The sequence below is a fragment of the Bufo gargarizans genome, chromosome 7 (assembly GCF_014858855.1).
Source record: "Bufo gargarizans isolate SCDJY-AF-19 chromosome 7, ASM1485885v1, whole genome shotgun sequence".
Lineage (NCBI taxonomy): Eukaryota > Metazoa > Chordata > Amphibia > Anura > Bufonidae > Bufo > Bufo gargarizans.
This window is the reverse complement of record NC_058086.1, coordinates 51,717,304-51,736,740: the sequence shown is the minus strand read 5'-3', so window position 1 is coordinate 51,736,740 and position 19,437 is coordinate 51,717,304. Positions and strand designations below refer to the sequence as shown.

Genomic DNA, 19,437 nt, shown 5'->3' with positions numbered 1-19,437 from the left:
AGCACCTTCTGCATTACATGAAGGGGAGGTGTCTGCATTGTGCGAGAGGGGGTTGGAAATGGGATCGTCTTTAAAAGAATTTAACCTTTTGACTGCCGCATAGTACACGCTCGGGGCTTTTATTTGTCAAGCAAACATCGAGCACATATGGTATAAATATGTACGGAACAGCACAGCATGTGCTCATTCAGCGCCGGTTCTGCTGGGACACGGCGCTCTTCTGCTGTGCGGCTCTGCAGACTAGTAAAACGTTTATTAAAATCTACTAGTAAAGCTCGCAAGCGCCACCCGTGAGTGTGGAAGTCTGTTTCAGAGACGAGAGTACCAGGTGGGGTACGTGTAAACATAGCGAAGAGATGGAGCGATGTTTACAGCTGAGATACCGTATCTGAGCGCGGTATGTTGGAGAGTGACAGGAATCGATCACATCGTGCAAGCGGCTCCTACACAAAAGAGCAAGTTTACATACATTGGAAGATATTTGGCAGTGCATACACGTGTATTCCTCCTCCTGCTCTACTGCGTGTACTAACAGGAACATTCCTCTAATTTGGGATCCAGCAGCGAGGAAATAAAGGCTGGCGCACACAAGCCATATTAAACACGAGTTCTGTCAGTCAGAAACCAGTGTTATTCCCTCAAGTTTCCCTTCGTTTTAGGCCCCTTTCACACGAGCGAGTTTTCTACACGGGTGCGATGCGTGAGGTGGACGCACAGCGCCCACACTGAATCCTGACCCATTCTTTTTTTTCACGCATCAGTTCCGCGCTGCGTGAAAAACGCAGCATGTTCTATATTCTACGTTTTTCACGAGGCCCTGGCCCCATAGAAGTGAATGGGGGCTTCAGTGAAAAATGCATTGCATCCAGAAGCAAGTGCGGATCCAATGCGTTTTTCACTGATGGTTGCTAGGAGATGTTGTTTGTTAACCTTCAGTTTTTTATCACACACATGAAAAACGCATCGCATCCGCGCAGAATTTTTTAAAATGTAATTGCAAACAAAACTGACTGAACTTGCTTGCAAAATGGTGCGGGTTTCGCTGAATGCATCTGGACCTAATCCGAATTGTCCACGTGAAAGGGGCCTTACTTTAATGTTTTTTATGATTCTGTTAAGTTCTTGCATTTTTGTCTGCGTGGATGTCATCAGTTTTTGTGTGTTTTTCATCCAGTGTTAGCAGTGCTCAGTTATAGGGTTCCTAAATTCCCTAATAATGTATAGTGAAAAAAAAACACAAGAGCTGACAATCGCTGTTCATGCAAATTTAAAAAACTAACGACACTTTAATACCCTTCTTGATCATAAACTATCGGGTTCTGCTGACACGCTGCAGAATCATCTGCGACTGGAAATCATTCCCATTCACTTAAATGGGGCTTGCAGAAATTAATGTGCTTGCCACCCTATTCAAATGACTGGAAAGGATTTTCAGTTGTGGAAACTTCTGCAAGCAAATCCACAATCTGCGAAGGCTCCCTTAGGCCTCATGCACACGACCGTTGTTGTGTCCCATGTCCATTGTTCCGTTTTCCGTGATTTTCTGCGGACCCATTGACTTTCAATGGGTCCGTGGAAAACTCGGGTAATGCACAGTTTGTCGTCCGTGATCCGTGTTTCCAGTCCGTGAAAAAAATATGACCTGTCCTATTTTTTTCACGGACAACGGTTTGCGGACCCATTCAAGTCAATGGGTCCGTGAAAAAACACTGAGGCACACAAGATTGTCATCCCGGCGTCCGTTTTTTTCCTATCCTTTGCATGGCAAACTTGACTTTTTTTTTTACTTTCCTTCATGTCTGGTGATCCTCCAAAAATGAAGGAAGACACACGGAAACAAAAACGGACACGGGTCACGGAACAACGGAACCCCTTTTTGCGGACTGCAAAAAAATACTGTCGTGTGCATGAGGCCTTACTGAAGGACATGTGTAACACCCCAGAGTGGCATTACCACTTCTGCACCTCGCTACTTTCTCCTATGGTTACTCCAATGTCATTCTATGCATTTATTTCCAGGTCCCATTATAAATGTGCTTATCTATTTCTATACAACTGTTGTGTTCAAGTGTAATATGCCTGGTTCACCAGCAGGTGGCAGCATCAGTGGTAGAGCTACAGGTACAGAGAATGGAGCTTTCCCTTCCATTCAAACCCCTCCTCTGTGGTGTGGTGGGCGTGTCCCACTTCATACAGGAAGGGTGGGGACTAGTGAGTGTTAGTTGGAGTTTACCCTCTTCCAAGGAAGGGTGTGTAGCAGGTGCAAGTCCCTGTTAGACGTGCCTTGCCAAGCCAGCTAGAGCAGTGTTTCCCAACCAGTGTGCCTCCAGCTGTTGCAAAACTACAACTCCCAGCATGCCCGCACAGCCAAAGGCTGTCCAGGCATGCTGGGAGTTGTAGTTTTGCAACAGCTGGAGGCACACTGGTTGGGAAACACTGAGCTAGAGCACCTTCAGCTCTGCTGGATGTGGAGGCAGAAGCTGGAAGCCTCAAAAGCACAGCATAAAGAAGAAGCTGAGTTCTATAGCCAGCCTGTCAGCACAGCAGAGCCAGAGAGCGACAGATGTAGTAGATAGGAGTTTGCCTTGCACAGTTAATGCTACCGCCTGCTAGAACCAAGACGAAGCCTGAAACTGTTTTGAGAAACGTTTAAGCTGTTATCAACTTCATCACAAGGTGTGGACTCCTTTTATTTCCTCATCCCCTTCATCAACAAACCCCCTTTTCATTGCTGTGGAGCCAATGCCTAGGGTCCAGCATATCCAGGTAGGGGCACTGTGACACATACACAAAACATTAACCCTTTCAGCCTTTCCAGTTTTCGTTTTACACTCCATGCCTTCCCAGAGCCATCATTTTTTTATTTGTCTGTTCACATAGCCATATGAGGGCTTGTTTTTTGCGGGACAAGTTGCACTTTCCATTGCCAACATTTAATATTGCATATGATGTAGAGGGAAGCGGGAAATAAATTCCAAATGGGGTGAAATTGCAAAAAAAAAAAAAGCAATTCCACCACAGTTTTACGTTTTTTTTTATTCAGGACGTTCGATGTGCGATAAAACTGACCAGTTACTTTGATTCTACAGGTCAGTACCAATCCAGCGATACCTTATATGTGTACCGGTAGTTTTTCTTGCGTTTTGATAGTGATAAAAAAAAGTGGGAAAAAAATCTGTTTTATTTTTTGTCGCCATATTTTGACCCCTATAACATTTTTGTAATTATGTGTACAGAGCTGTCATTGATACCATTCTGTGGTTTGTATGACTTTTTGATCACTTTTTATTAAAATTTTAAATTTTTTTTGAAAATGAAGTGTTTTGCTGTTTGCCGTATGGGGAATATATTTTTATTCTATGGGCGTTTTTGCACATTGCAACAACCATGATGTGTATTTTAAAAATTTATATTTTTTGTACATTTTTTTAACACTTTTTTTTTATAGTTCCCATAGGGAACTATAACAAACAATCATCTGATTGCACTTGCATTGGAATCTATGATGATTTTACTACTTTCCTGTGGAGCCCAATTACAGGCAAGGCCTCCATAGGAAATACTATGCAGCAGCCCCCTGTCATTCACAAAGACAGGGGCTGCTGCACACAAGCTCCGGACCCTCCGATCGCCGCGTTCACTTTCGGTTTTCATCGTGCTCAGATGCTGTGGTCGCTGTGTGACAATAAGTGGTGTCACTGAATCGTCAAAAAATTTGGAACCAACAGGTAAACGCGTTAAAGGGATATTTATCGGATCTCCTGCGCCAGAATTGTGGGGCCGGACAGTCACAGATTGTTTGCACGAGCTGAATTTTGTGCAAAACTGGCAACTTCTTGCCTGTTCTCCGCTTGACTCTGCGCTGTTCTTGAAAGTGGGCGGAGTGTGGGTAGGAGGGGTGTGGCCTATGCAGCCCAACACATTTGCCATTGCTTACACCAGTTTTCTGGAGCCAGTAGTGGCTGAATCCCAGCTGGCACAGCTTTCAGATTCTGGTGTGCGGACCAGCCGAGTACTGCCTCTTAGTGCTCCTTCATCATTTTCACAAATTTCAGGCCACTGCACTGAGGATCAACACATAAGCCTTAATAAATCTCCAATGGAGACAGGAGGAGCTCAATGAGGCCCTTCTGTAAGTGTCAGTAAACTGTTAGTAAGGAGACAACCATGGCAGTGTGCTGAGAGAATCCTAGTGAAGGCTCATTAACGTGGGGTGAAGATTGCCTATAGGTTCGGTCACAATCATTGCTGAATGTGAAGCCGTCCAGCGATTGAACAGTCAGCCATAAGTCAATTGACTTGAATACCATGGTTGGTCAGCAGCACATCCCCTCGTGCAAGCAGCTATATGCCTCTCACATGTAATGGAAACATGTGACGGGGGAATGAAGGATCGTATGTATGAAAAATCAGCACGATTATTAAGGAAAGTGGCGCAGACTGACTTGCCATCTGGTTGATCAGCACTCGTTGCAGGCGCATGATCTGCACATGTGAATGGACCTTTTACTGACACCGTGTATCTGATAATTAATCTCCGTGCAGCCAATCACTGCGGCGTAGCTAAAGGCCCGAAGTTTTCATCTACGCCTCTGTTTATCTGATAACAGTATTATTACAAGGTGGTGTATATTTCTGCATCTCATTTATCGGGGGAGAAGTGACTGGGGCTATTGTTGCTGCAGAGCAATGCTACCTGTTAGATACATGTACAGGTGAAACCCGAAAAATTAGAATATCGTGCAATCCATTTATTTCAGTAATGCAACTTAAAATTTGAATTTTGTGAAAAGGTTCAATATTCTCGGCTCAAAGTGTCACCCTCTAGTCAGCTAATTAAACCATACCCCCTGAGCAAAGGGGACCTCAGAATTGTGACTTTGGGGTTTCATAAGCTGTAAGCCATAATCATCCAAATTATAAGAAATAAAGGCTTGAAATATCTTGCTTTGCCTGTAATGAGTCTCATATGTTAGTTTCACCTTTTAAGTTGCATTACTGAAATAAATGAACTTTGCACGATATTCTAATTTTTCGATTTTCACCTGTATGTCTGTCACTGACACCCCCACCGCTGAGTCTCCATGAGTAACTACATTAGAGCCTGTGCAGGGCACAGCTGTGACAACCTGTTATCTTAAGTTTCCATTAGTAATATGAGCGTTAATTGGCCAGGAAAAAACTGCAATCAATAATCATTGACTCCTTGCATATTTGTGCCAGGAATTCTGCCGGCGTTATCGTGTGGTTACATAGTAAGATATGCACATGGTTGTCGTGCTCTTAGTGCTTGCTCAGTATTGGGAAGGGTGCCCATATTCACCTGCAGACACCAGTATGTATATTCTGTATGTTGCCCCTATGGTATTGAAGGAAATCGTCACTGAAGGAAAACTGAAGCTACAACTGATCCCAGAGTTTCCTACGGGATTGTTCATGTCTTTCAGGCGCATCAGTTGTGATGCTGGAGCCATCAATCTATACTCTGCAACGCCCTACACGTATATTAGTTGTATCTGGCTCCACAACTGACGCATGTGCACCCAACCCACCTCATGGATATTCTGGTTCGGCAGTGTTGGCAAAAAGAAAAGTTATTTATGACTTCTCTGCAGGATAGGACATTAGTATCAGATCTACTGCTGATACTGTCTGCGATTGCGTTCAGTTGTTTGTTTTTTCCGCGCGGGTGCAATGCGTTTTCATCCATTTTTCACACGCGTGATAAAAAACTGAAGGTTTAAAAACAACATCTCTTAGCAACCATCAGTGAAAAACGCATTGCACCTGCACTTGCTTGCGGGTGCAATGCTTTTTTCACGCAGCCCCATTCACTTCTATGAAGCCAGGGCTGCGTGAAAAACGCAGAATATAGAACATGCTGCGATTTTCACATAACGCAGAACTGATGCGTGAAAAACAACGCTCATGTACACAGACCCATTGAAATGAATTGTCAGGATTCAGTGCGGGTGCTATGTGTTCACGTCACGCATTGCACCCGCGCGGAAAACTCACTCATGTGAAAGGGGCCTAAGGCTGGGTTCACATGGGCGAGATTTCCACGCGGGTTCAATGCGTGAGGTGAGCGCATTGCACCCGCATTGAATCCGGACCCATTCACTTCTATTGGGCTGTCCACATGAGCGGTGATTTTCACGCATCACTTGTGCGTTGCATGAAAATCGCAGCATGCGCTATATTGTGCGTTTATCACGAAGTGAATGAAGCTGCGTGAAAATCGCAAGCATCCGCAAGCAAGTGCGGATGCGGTGCGATTTTGACGCGTGGTTGCTAAGATGACAGTCTATTCACTGTATTATTTTCCCTTATAACATGGTTATAAGGGAAAATAATAGCATTCTACAGAATGCTTAGTAGAAGGTCAATTGAGGGTTAAAAAATAAAAAAACTATTAACTCCCCTCCTCCTCTTGATCGTGTAGTTGCCGGTCTCTTCTTACTTCTTTAATCATGAGCTGCCGGCTAAAGGACCTGTGGTGACGTCACATCACATGGTCAAATCACATGGTCCTCGGACCATGTGATGAGCTCAGTGACGTCACCACAGGTCCTTTGACAGGGCCTGAAGAAAGAACAGGAGTCCGGCAGCTACGTGATCAATTGGAGGAGGGGAGTTAATTTTATTTAAATTTTTTAACCCTCAATTGACCTTGTACTATGCATTCTGTAATAAAGAATGCTATTATTTTCCCTTATAACCATGTTATAAGGTAAAATAATTACATCTACACAACACCAAACCCAAACCTGAACTTCAGTGAAGAAGTTCGGGTCTGGGTACCACATTCCGTTTTTTATCACGCGCGTGCAAAACGCATTGCACCCGCGAGATAAAAACTGAACAATAGAACGCAATCGCAGTCAAAACTGACTGCAATTACGTACCTACTCGCGCGGGTTTGCTGCAATGCACCCGGGAGGCATCCTTAACCAAAACGTGACGCCCGTGTGAACCCAGCCTAAGAGTGCTAATGGTGAGCCTGTGTGTTATATGATCGTAGAGGACTCCATAGCTAATTCCTGCCAGAAAGTACATGTTCAGTCAGTAAGTATCTGACCGGATGAGACAGAAGTGAGTGACGGGAACGTGTTCACATACCAATGTTTTGTTATCTGTAAGATGAGAAGAAAGCATTTCTGGAAGATTTGTTGGGGCAGATTGCACTGGAGGGCATGATGTAAAACACTGAGTAGGTAAACAGTATTACATTTCATTATGAATTTGTGGAACGTTGTAACGAGGAATGGGTGTGGGTCCACCGTGCCAACTAACCGGTTTGGCTTTGGGTTATCCCTAAGAGCATTATCTTTACCCTTTATGTACAGGGGTCTGGTCTTCACTGCCGGGGAGCCACTAGGCCGTTTCCTCATGGAATTGTCCCAGTGCAGTTGGCAACTGACTCACAGGGATCAGACATGGATGCAAAGCACCGAGGGGTCAGGCAATATTCGTAGTCGGGTAACAGGCTGAGGTAAGGGCCAACTCTGACTGCCCTTAAGAGGCGGGAGGCGTGCAAGCGCACCCTACGGGACAGGGAAAGAGACCTAGCAGCTAAGCACAGGCCGTGGTCTCCAGCAGGAAAACAAGGGCCCCAGCTGCAGGACGGCTTGTAGGGGGTGGCCGCCGGTTAAGCGATGCCGCAATAATAAACATTATGAGAAGCATCTTACTTTGCTGCCGTTTTGCACTTAGTTATGCGATTTAAAATAGATAAAGCATTGAAGCATGTTATGCCGGATTGTAAAGTCACGGCAGCTTCCATCCTCCACTCCATTCAATAAGGGTACGGTGCACGACAGCAGTTGCAGCCAGGATTGCAGGGAAACCGAAACGTAGTGGTGATCCCAAATAAATGAATGGGGTTGCAACATAAGTCGATTGCTTGCCGTGACAGCAGCCCCTAAATCTCCAAAAAATCCAGCAGAGTTGTTTTTTATTTTTTTCAATTCAGGGGTCAAAATCATGACACTTTCAACTTGCGCAGAGACCCCTTTCATTTCTATGGGATCACTGCTACACTGCGATGCCCCTGCGATCCTGGCCTCGAGCAGTGTCACCATGTAGCCATACCCTATTTTTTTTATTTTATTAGTCATGGCTCTCATCATGCTGGAAGTTGTAGTTATGCAACAACTTGTGAGCTGCAGGTCGGAGCCTCCTGTTGAGGAGTTAATGGGTCAGTGTAGATAGCACAGGGATGAAAAATATGCAGATTTAAAGAGCTCAGTTGATGCCACAGATTATTATTATTATATTTTTTTTTTTTGCAGCATTCTGATGAGATTTCATTAAACTGTAAAACTGTAAAAGAAATCTGCAACATTTCAGTCCCATATGGATGGAGGCCAAGTGGCCATTGACAATACAGACCCAGTGAACAGTGCTGTCTCATTAGTTTAATTAGAGACTGCTGTGGCCCATACGGCCATGAGGTGCTCCAATGCAGCGTTTCACACAACCGCACCGTGTGGTCGTACCTTTAGGGCTCTTTCACACAAGTGGAATCCGCTGCTTGAAAGACAGCCAAGCGCCGCTCCGGACAGCAGAGACATGGAGCATTAACATGATTGACAATGCTCCGTGCCTCTCTGTGACCTTTTTACTACAAAATCACGGTGACAACTTTATCTCACTGTGATTTTGTAGTAAAATGGTCACAGAGAGGCACGGAGCGTTATCAATCATGTTAATGCTCCATGTCTCTGCTGTCCGGAGCGGGGCTTTGCTCTCTTTCATGCAGTGGATTACCCGCACAGCATCTGCTCGTGTGAAAGAGCCCTTAGGCTAGGGTTACACGACGACGCGTGTCGCGCGACACATAGGGCACAACTACATTGCAACATTTTATTTTGTCGCACCAATGTCGTGCGACACTGCGATAATTTTTATAATGATTGTCTATCGCGTCGCACTGATAATCAGCTAAACTGCTGAACTGTGTCTTGGAGTCCCTTTTCTTGGAGTTTTTGACGTATCCCCAAAGCATTGGGGCATTGTTAGTGCGCTGGAAGACATGGTAACCCCTGGGGCACAGGAGATCCTCGAGCCCGGTGCATGTTTGCTGCAGGCTGAGTAATATAATTCGGTTAAGGCTACATGCACACAAACGTATTTTGTTTCCGTGTCCGTTCCGTTTTTTTTTTTGCGGATAGGATGCAAACCTATTCATTTCAATGGGTCTGCAAACAATGAGGACAGCACACTATGTGCATCAGTATGTCTGTTCCGTAGCCCTGCAAAAAATTAAATAAATAGAACATGTCCTATTCTTGTCGCAAAACACATACGGTTGTGTGCATGTAGCCTAAAGCTTCTCTGCGGCTGAGCTATATTACAGCGCCCTCTAATGACTGATGTTTGTACTGCCTGGTAGACATTACAGCAGCCTGAAAGGTGGAGTGGGAAGCCTCTTCACACAGAGGGGTCTGTGAAGTCTAGAGATTCTTTTTGTCACCAGTATATGTGAGCCTGTAATAAAACTACTGAGATGTGTAATTGAGGCTTTCACACGGGCGTGTGCACCCCGTTGCCGTATTGAGGACCGCATTTGTGGATCCACAATACACGGGTGCCTTTCCGTGGGCATTCCGCATCACGGATGCGGACCCATTCACTTCAATAGGTCCACAAATCCAGAGATGCGGAATGGTGCGGCACGGAACAGAACCCTACGGAAGCACTACGGAGTGCTTCCGTGGGGGTTTCGTCCCGTACTTCCGTTCCGCAAAAAGATAGAACATGTCCTATCTTTTTGCGGAATGGCCGGATCACAGGCCCATTCAAAGTGAATGGATCCGCGATCCACTGCAGCTGCCCCACGGACTCGGCACGACCTCGGGGCACACACGCCCGTGGGAAAGAGGCCTAAAGAGAAGGAAATAGCAGCATCCCTCAGATTGTTCGCAGATGGCCTCAGGTGCAGCCCCTGCCAGTGTATTCCTGAATATTATCTGGCCGTACGCGGTGTTTCGCAGTCTACTAACAGGTACAGCACAGGCCAAAACTGTGTATTTATCGGCTCACTGCCATGGAAGTGTGGCCTGTTATTCATTCAATGCTGGGGAAATAAGGAATTTTACAGAAACTTCTTACTGTAAACATGGAAAATGTGGATTGGAATCGAATAAACTAAATGTCATTTTTGAAGCGTTACTTTCTTGTTGTTTCAGTCCAGGACTGATGTAAGCGCTCCGTCGATGATCCATCGGGTCGCAACCTGTGGCCTGTGCCTGCTGTATGCTCCTCCTGGGTCCAGGTGAGCCGGGGGGATTTCTGTATTGGGTTTTCTAACCTGCAGTAAATTACGTAATCCTACAACCCGGATACGGCCGGGAAGCCACAGCGATTACGCTAACCTCACCTGATCTCGCTCTCCGGACACAAGTTCTAAGTGCTCAGATCTCTGGAGCTTCAGTATTTGAGCCTTTAATGTGCTGCTAAAAACCTTTCTTTGATATCATCTGCACTTCTGGAGGATGGGCCTAATTTATAGTGAGACGCAGGCCTCTGGCAGTCCAGACCAGATAAGTGTGCCACACCTGCTGGCCCTGCCCTCGCCATGCCCCATTTTCAGAAAGTGGCAAGGACGGCGTACAAACACAACTTGTGACAATATTTTATCACAATGGCATTATAAAAGTCACACAAACACCGGGTTTGCAACTTTTTGTTCTCCCCCTTGTCCTCTGTCCATACTTTGTTGATCTGAGCTTGAACCTCATCTGTAGCCCAGAGATCTGTTCTCTCTACCTGTGTCATCTGCGTCTGTAAACCCAGGCAACAAATAACTCAAGTCACATCAAAAGTGAAAAGCGCAGATTAGTCCTTTGAATTTGTAAATGCCACCTGTAAGCCTAAGCCAATATCGGCTAAAAAGAGCCTTCCATGGAGTGCTCTCTGGTTTCATCACCATGAAACAAAACCATAGCTGATCTTAGGGAGACCAGCTCCAGAAAACACTGTGGAGCCTCACTTAAGAGTCTCGACACGGCAATCCAGAGTGCAAAGCTCCCCGGGGACCAGTAATATGCAAAATAACTGGAGCCCCAGTTATGGGTCTTCAACGCAGTGAAAGCCAGATATTCCTTTAAAGGAAGGAAAACCGAGCAAAGGGGTGTCCCCGTTACAGAGATCACCAGATCCACCATAATAAGTGGCCCCTATGTCAAGATCCCACTCTTAAAGAGGACCTTTCACTAGAATAAAACATCTAAACTAACTATACAGACATGGAGAGCGGCGCCCAGGGACCCCCCTGCACTTACTGTTATACCTGGGCGCCGCTCCGTTCTCCCGTTATAGCCTCCGGTATCTTCATAGTTAGGCTCCGCCCAGGGGAACCTGCCGTCAGCTCATTCTCCTATGCTGTAGCGCTGGCCAATTGCAGCGCTCAGCTCATAGCCTGAGAGGCTTTTCTTTCTCTCAGGCTATGAGCTGAGCGCTGCGATTGGCCAGCGCTACAGCATAGGAGAAGGAGACGCCAGCAGGTTCCCCTGGGCGGAGCCTAACTATGAAGATACCGGAGGCTATAACGGGAGAACGGAGCGGCGCCCAGGGATAACAGTAAGTGCAGGGGGGTCCCTGGGCGCCGCTCTACATGTCTGTATAGTTAGTTTAGATGTTTTATTCTAGTGAAAGGTCCTCTTTAAGGATGTGACTGGGAAGACCTAAGCCGGTTATCCATCCACAGACATCCACGGGTGTTGCCCCTCATAAGTGTGAAGGATTCTGGCTAACCGGGAGCAATGCCTTGACTACTCAAACAAAACAATAGCTGATATTAGGGAGACCAGCTCCATCACCATGGAAGGCTTCATTTCTCCCACCAGGGGAAATGAAAACTTGCTGCCAAACACCCCACTGATTGCAGCTGATCACTGGGGGTCCCAAACTGCAGGATCAACTTGTTTTCATGGGACCCTATAAACAAAATGACAGATGCTGGACACACCCGCCGTCATTCATACTCTAAATATTTCTACACAGGGGTGCAATTAGTTTCCCTCAGTAAGGCCTCCTTCACACAAACGTTTTTTTGCGGTCTGTATATGGGCCGTTTTTTTAGTTCCGTATACGGAACCATTCATTTCAGTGGTTCCGCCCCAAAAAAACCTGAATGTACTCCGTATGCTCTCCGTTTCCGTACTTCAATTTTTCTGTTCTGTTGAAAGATAGAACATGTCCTATTATTGCCCGCAAATCACGTTCCGTGGCTCCATTCTAGTCAGTGGGTCCTCAATAAAAAAAACAGACCACATACGGAATTTACTCTGTATGTCTTTCACATCCATTCTGTTTTTGCGGAACCATCTATTGAAAATGTTATGCCCAACCCAATTTTTTCTATGTAATTACTGTATATGGCATACGAAAAACGGAACAGAAACGGAAACACAATGGAAACAAAAAACGGAACATCGGATCCATAAAAAATGGACAGCAAAACACCAAAAAAGCCATACGGTCGTGTGAAAGAGGCCTAAATCTTTATTAGGGAGGAATAAAAGGGGGGGGGGGGGTCCAAAAGTACAACATTTGAGCACTAAGGTAATCTAGTTGCGGTGGGTCGTGTGCCCATCCGAGGAGATCCCACTTCTGCTCTCCTCAATGTGAATGCAGTTGGCACTCATGACATGGCAGTGCAGGTAACAATTCACACTGCAAGTCTGCACCAAGTGATGACAAAAATCATGTAGTACGAAGTGACAAACACAAAGCCCCTACCCTGCCAGCCCCTATTGCAGCTCGGCTTTCCTCCATCGTGGAGGGTTTCATCAGTCACCAGTGAGACTTCTTGTTTCTAATTAGAGAAATAGTAGAGCGCTGATGAGACACACTGTTCCCCCTGCGGGAATCGGTCAGTGATAGTAACTGAAATTTCTCAGGTTTTTACACCAAAGAATATGATACAGCAAGTATGTGAGGAATTCACAAGCACAAAGTCTGTCTGGTCATTGAACTTCTAGGAGTCACAAATGGAAATTACCATTCATTGGGCATTTTTTAAGAAATTCTTACGTGGACGTCCTGGTGTAGATTTAACATCTGAGAGCGCCGGCAGTGCCAGCTTCCATTTACTTCTACTGTTTATCGGTGGAGCCTGTCTCTATCTGTCTATCTGTCTGTCTGTATTATTGATCTGTCAGTCTGTCTGCCCCTCTCATCTATCCATCATCTATCTAGCCTTCCTCATAACTAGTTATTCCTTTGCATCCATCGGACATTATCTTTGTTCATGTTTGCTATTCATTCATCCTCTTTATATTGCACTTAAGATACCAGAATATAAAGGCACTCACAGTGTCTTCCTTTTTTGTGTCTCTTCTGCCTTTGAGCGGATTTCTTCCTAATATTCGTTGTGGAGTTCCAGACTCCAGAACAGTTTCCGGGGAGTCTAGTAGTGAGCGGCGCAGAAGTCTTTAATGTTCTGCTCCAATTACCATCATGTTCCTCGGACGTCCTCAATGTGTCCTCCCAACAAATATTGCCATGTTGTAATATTCTTCCTGGTATTTGTCTGCAGTTCTGGATTTGATTCCTCCACCAGGGACGTGCAGTGACAATAAGGTCCCCTTGACCAAATCTGAGCATCTCCAGGGGATGAGCCCAGTTTAAAATCAGTTCCACAGCACCATAATCTGTTGTGTGACAACGATTGCCTGGTGCCCAGGTCAGGGATGTGCTCAGTAGGGAATGGATGGTGCTCTGCAGCCTTGAAGCATAGAGCCGACTGGGTCCCTGCAGAGAGAGGGGCGAGGGAAACACAAAGCACATGTGGTTAATTCAGATACTCCCAAGTGGCAAAGGGGAAGATTTATCAATTTAGGTGCAATTTGCGCCAAACCTAACTTTCAGAGCTGAAGATGAAAGTTGAGACAAAATTTATCAAATCTCGTACAGAGCGTAATAAATGAGACTTTGTTCAGATTTGCAACATTTTGACAGAAATTGCGACATTTTCCAACAATTGCAACACTTCTAAGGCTACTTTCACACTTGCGTTCAGAGCGGATCCGTTCTGAACGGATCCGCTCATATAATGCAGACGGTGGCTCAGTTCAGAACGGATCCGTCTGCATTATATTGTAAAAAAAATTCTAAGTGTCAAAGTAGCCTCAGACGGATCCGTCCAGACTTTACATTGAAAGTCAATGGGGGACGGATCCGTTTGAAAATTGAGCCATAGTGTGTCATATTCAAACGGATCCGTCCCCATTGACTAACATTGTAAGTCTGGACGGATCCGTTTGCCTCCCCACGGCCAGGTGGACATCCGAACGCTGCAAGCAGCGTTCAGGTGTCCGCCTGCTGAGCGGAGCGGAGGCTGAACGCCGCCAGACTGATGCATTCTGAGCGGATCCGCGTCCACTCAGAATGCATTAGGGCTGGACGGATGCTTTCGGGGCCGCTTGTGAGAGCCTTTGAACGGAACTCACAAGCGGAGCCCCGAACGCTAGTGTGAAAGTAGCCTTATGCCAGTTTGTGGAGAAGAGCAGGGAGTATTAGGCCCCTTGCAGACGAGCGTGAGCGGATTATGTCCGAATGCGTTGTAAATGCGGTCAGTGAAAAATGTGCAATTTCGCAAACAAAGTCATTCAGTTTGCGATCGCGTTCAGTTCAGTTTTTATCGCGCGGGTGCAATATGATTTAATTCGTTTGGCACACATGTGATAAAAAACTGAAGGAATGCAAACAACATCTCTTAGCAACCATCTGTGAAAAACGCATCGCATCTGCACTTGCTTGCGGATGTGATGCGATTTTCACGCAGCTCCATTCACTTCTATGGATCTAGAGTTGTGTGAAAATCGCAGAATATAGAACATGCTGTGATTTTCACGCAACGCACATGTGACTTTTCATTACACTTGTCTGGGGTTTGCTTACAGCATCGTTTATATTTGCGCCATTTCTCTGATAACACATTTAGAAATGTGACGGTCCTGACGCCACTTTATTAAGCACGCCCACTTTTCTCAGCAGATTCTGACGTGAATCCTTCCTCACGACCGTATGGCTTTTTCAGTGTTTTGTGGTCTGTTTTTTATGGATCCGTTGTTCTGTTTTTTGTTTCCGTTGTGTTTCCTTTTCCTTTCAGTTTTTCCGTATGCCACATACAGTAATTACATAGAAAAAATTGGGCTGGGCATAACATTTTTAATAGATGGTTCAGCAAAAACGGAACGGATACGGAAGACATACGGATGCATTTCCGTATGTGTTCAGTTTTTTTGGCGGACCCATTGACTTGAATAGAGCCAAGCACCGTGATTTGCGGACAAGAATAGGACATGTTCTATCTTTTCACAGTACAGAAATACGGAAATACTGAAACGGAATGCACACGGAGACACTTCATTTTTTTGGCTGAACCATTGAAATGAATGGTTCAGTATATGTACCGCATACTGAACTAAAAAAACGGCCAGTATACTGAACGCAAAATACTGTTGTGTGCATGAGCCCTTATGGAGTGAATAGTGAGGTTGGTATGTGATAAATGTGGCGCAGACTAGACGGCTTGTAATTTGGGCACATTTTGCACTACTTTTTTTGTAGATTGATTGATAAATCTCCCCCTTTTATCACTTCCCAGATCATAAATGTCATCCTGTCAGCGCCATAGATCCACAGTATGAGTAATGCGTAGGCCTGCATCCCACAGCCCTGTGTAACATTGCATCAGACAAGCACCCAGACATCATCACATTGCAACTAAAAATGAACCAAACGCTCATCATTTGCCATCATTTCCTATTATTATATAGCAAACATCTATAATTGAGAGCAGAGTCAAGACAAGAACAAACTCCTGGAAATATTTTTGTCCCACGTCTTTCTTTCTGACCTTGTATAATCCCGCACCTTATAAATAACCGTGTCTGATGCAGGAATTCACCAGAGGCCAAGTCCAGTGAATCAGCCTCTCCCCATCAGTATAATCGATGCTTCATGTGTGATGTCCAGATAATATCCACCTCAACGTAGTAAAATCTGTTAAAATGCAGCAATAGCTTTATAACAGTAAATGTCACTTAGGGCTTGTTCACACGACCGTTGGTGTCCCCTTCCCGTATTGCGGACCACATATGCGGATCCGCAATACACGGGCACCGTTCTGTTGTCACTATGGAAGCACTACGGAGTGCTTTCTGGGGTTCCGTGCCTCCGCACTGTAAAAAGATAGAACATGCTCTATCTTTTTGTGGAACGGAGGGATTGCGGACCCATTCAAGTGAATGGGTCTGCAATCCCCATGCTGCGTCTGCCCCACGTAAGGTGCCCGTGCATTGCGGACCACAATTTGCGTTTCACAGCACGGGCACGAGACACCAATGGTCGTGTGAACGAGCCCTTAGACTTAGCCCCGTGTGTTCAGTAGCCCTGCAAGCATGGTAGTGCTTTCCCAGACGACAGCCAGATAAACCCTGGAAATTCAATGACCAAACATTATTTCCAGCACCAAGGAGTTTGCTGCAGCGGACACACAGATGCCATCAGACTGGGAAGGTTCACCTATAGTGAAGGGTAAGGCCTCCTGCACACGACCCCATGGCTTTTTCAGTTTTTTTGCAGGCCATTTTAAACAGATCAGTTTTTTTTTGTTTCAGTAGTGTTTCTGCTTCCATTCCGTTTGGCCGTTCCGTTTGTGATCCGTTTTTTTGCGGATCACAAACGTAAACGGAAGCATAAAATAATGTTTAAACAGTAAGTACATTAAAATTGGGCTAAAATTTTCAATAGATGGTTCCGCAAAAGCAGAACAGATACGACAAACGGATCCATTCCGTATGCATTCAATTTTTTTGGCGGAACCATTGACTTGAATGGAGCCATGGAACATGATTTGCAGGCAATAATAGGACATGTTCTATCTTTGAACGGAAATACGGAAATGGATTGCATATGGAGTACCTCCCGTTTTTGCGGACCTATTGAAGTGAATGGTTCTGCATACGGACTACAACGGGAACACAAAAAAACGTTCATGTGCAAGAGGCCTAAGTCTGAGCGGCAACAGACAGGTTCATCCTGCGATCTGCAACTTCTCCTTCTCCAAGGACTAATCGCCTCATATGTTCATTGCTTACATGGCTACGGGGTGACTTATGAGCTCGCTCTAGGAAAGGTCATTAGCAGTTGTTAGAGTGTATTCACACGTGGCAGATGAGGTGCATGCAGCTGCCTCTTTCACAGGTAGAATACATTTATTTAATTGGTTTCACAGCCGCACAGAAAACCGCACTAGAAATGCATCCATTCTTTCCAGGGTCATTTTGGTTGCGGGTTTATCTGTACTTCAACTATTAATTGTGAGTATACCCTGATCAACACGGTCTGTGCGAAATAAGCAGGTTGTATGTGTTTCCAGAGTATACAAGACGAAGCAGTCCAGCACACACGGCTCTATATACCTGGGCCCCCCTCGTGGCTAGATTAGTCTTGTCCACCTGCCCTGTGATGTGGTCTCCACAGGTGCCGCAGCCTTTGAAAACAGAACGGAAAGCGCGCCTACGGGCTCATGCACACGACTGCATTTTGCATCCACGTTTTTTTCAGATTGCACACAGACAGCACCCAGATGTCACCCGGGTGCTGTCCGCAGCCATACGTCCATTCCACTAATTTTAGAACACGTCCAGACAAAAATAGTAATTTCTAGTGATGGGAGCAAAAAAATTGTGGATCATACACAGAAAGTGTCCTTATTTTGTGGTTTGTGAACACACACAGAGACGGTCGCGTACATTATCCCTGATAGTTCACCAGGACGTTGCATGTGATTTGGTGACATGCGTGTAATTTATATCCTTGCCAGGGGTCCCCGTGTACCACTGCCAGCACAAATCCAAACGAAAGGGATTGCGATGAAATGCAGTTCACGTACCGCTCACCCTTAATTATAGCCAGATAAAAAAATGCCCTGGATAATAAGAGGCACTCCGGCTTCACAGCCGTGCCATTATCCCCTGGCGGGGAGTGTAGCATCCTGACCGGCTAGGAGGTCATGGACTGGAAACTCAGTAAAACGGAAAAGCAAGTTGAATGGTTTTTCTCCTGTAGGCACAGGTCCTGTCACGTCTGCGGTGGCTTACAGCGCTGCCTCTACCAAACTAGGAGAAACTAAACCAGCCAAAAAGGCAAATGCCCCCAAAATGGAAAACAAATTGACTGACAATGACCCAGGAAGCTGACACGATGGGATGATGGTAAGGAAACAATGTGAGCCTTATGACAATGCCCTGCGATTAGTTCACGGACTTCAAAGGAGGTATTGATAGTTCAATAAAAGACGAGAAAAGCTAATATTTACTAACATCTCTAGTCAGATTTGCATCTCATTCCTCGGCCAAGTTTCTGACAGATAGGGTTAATGCCACATATCAGCCTGTTCTAGTCAGATTTCACTATTCACCCTCCAGGCTGTTTTTCAAATAGTTTCTGTCACAGTATAAAAAAAACCTGCTGCTGTCTTAACCCTGTGCTGGGATATATGCGGAGAAGTGTCAGCTCCTTGGGGCAGCGCTGGCGGCATTTCCTTTACCTGTTTAGTGCTCTTGTTTTCTCATGTGGTCAGTTATCCTGAAATATGTTAGAGGCATAAATCTAGAGTTTCCCGAGCTCAAAGTAGTCTCTTAAAGTGCACGGTGCAGCTCATAATGTAAGATTGTAAAGAATAAAGAGTAATAAGGTGTACAACATGCCCGTCAGCAGGATCCAGCCACAAAAATGGAGAAGGCACCTCAGGTCCAGCTCTGTGTATATGGGAGTTATGTCCCTGTAAATTAAAAAGAAATGGGACAGAGTGTCTGCCCTACGCTTCGTCACCTGCCCCTTGATTTAAATGGCGTGCTGTGGTCTGTCTCCTCGGCTGCTCACCACTCGTGTCAGGTCAGTGTGATCGCACTTACCTTGCTCGCCTGCCCTCTCTTGTAAGCAGACTGATGCTTCTCTGATCCACCCCATGGCATGCTCTGGGATAGAAAGCCTTGTGCTGATCCTATCCTACGCTATGCTCCCACCTCCCCAGGGGATCCCTCCCTATCCGCCTGCATTCTGCATTGACTTCTGAGCATCTTTAGCAGGAGAGAACATGGGTAGACTTTCACCAATTTATTTTACAGCAGCCGCACAAGAAGCAGCTTGAAATGTCTGAAATACTTCGGGGTTTTCCACATTAAATGTTTTTCCGCTGTAGATTTCCATCCGGTGCATTGTCTGCTATTTGTCCTACTTCTGGCTGTAAGGCTACATGCACACGACCGTATGTGTTTTGCAGTCCGCAAATTGTGGATCCGCAAAAAAACAACAACAAAAAAAAAAAAAAAATGACATCCATATGCCATCCTTTTTTTTTTTTTGCAGATCCATTGTAACAATGCCTAAAAGGGACAAGACTAGGACATGTTATAT

The 19,437-nt window shown here is 45.5% G+C and overlaps 1 protein-coding gene across 1 annotated transcript in view; it reads right to left on the bottom strand.

Annotated features, from left to right (window-relative positions):
- ARTN (artemin) overlaps positions 1 to 18,976 on the bottom strand; it is a 38,399-nt gene extending 19,423 nt beyond the window's left edge. Inside the window, exons 1-2 of the mRNA XM_044301888.1 lie at positions 18,936 to 18,976; positions 13,323 to 13,761 (exon numbers count right to left, since the gene is read on the bottom strand). Coding sequence (XP_044157823.1) covers positions 13,323 to 13,614 — 292 coding nt within the window. The 5' untranslated portion in view covers positions 13,615 to 13,761; positions 18,936 to 18,976. The remainder of the gene's footprint in view (positions 1 to 13,322; positions 13,762 to 18,935) is intronic.
- Positions 18,977 to 19,437: the final 461 nt, after the last annotated feature.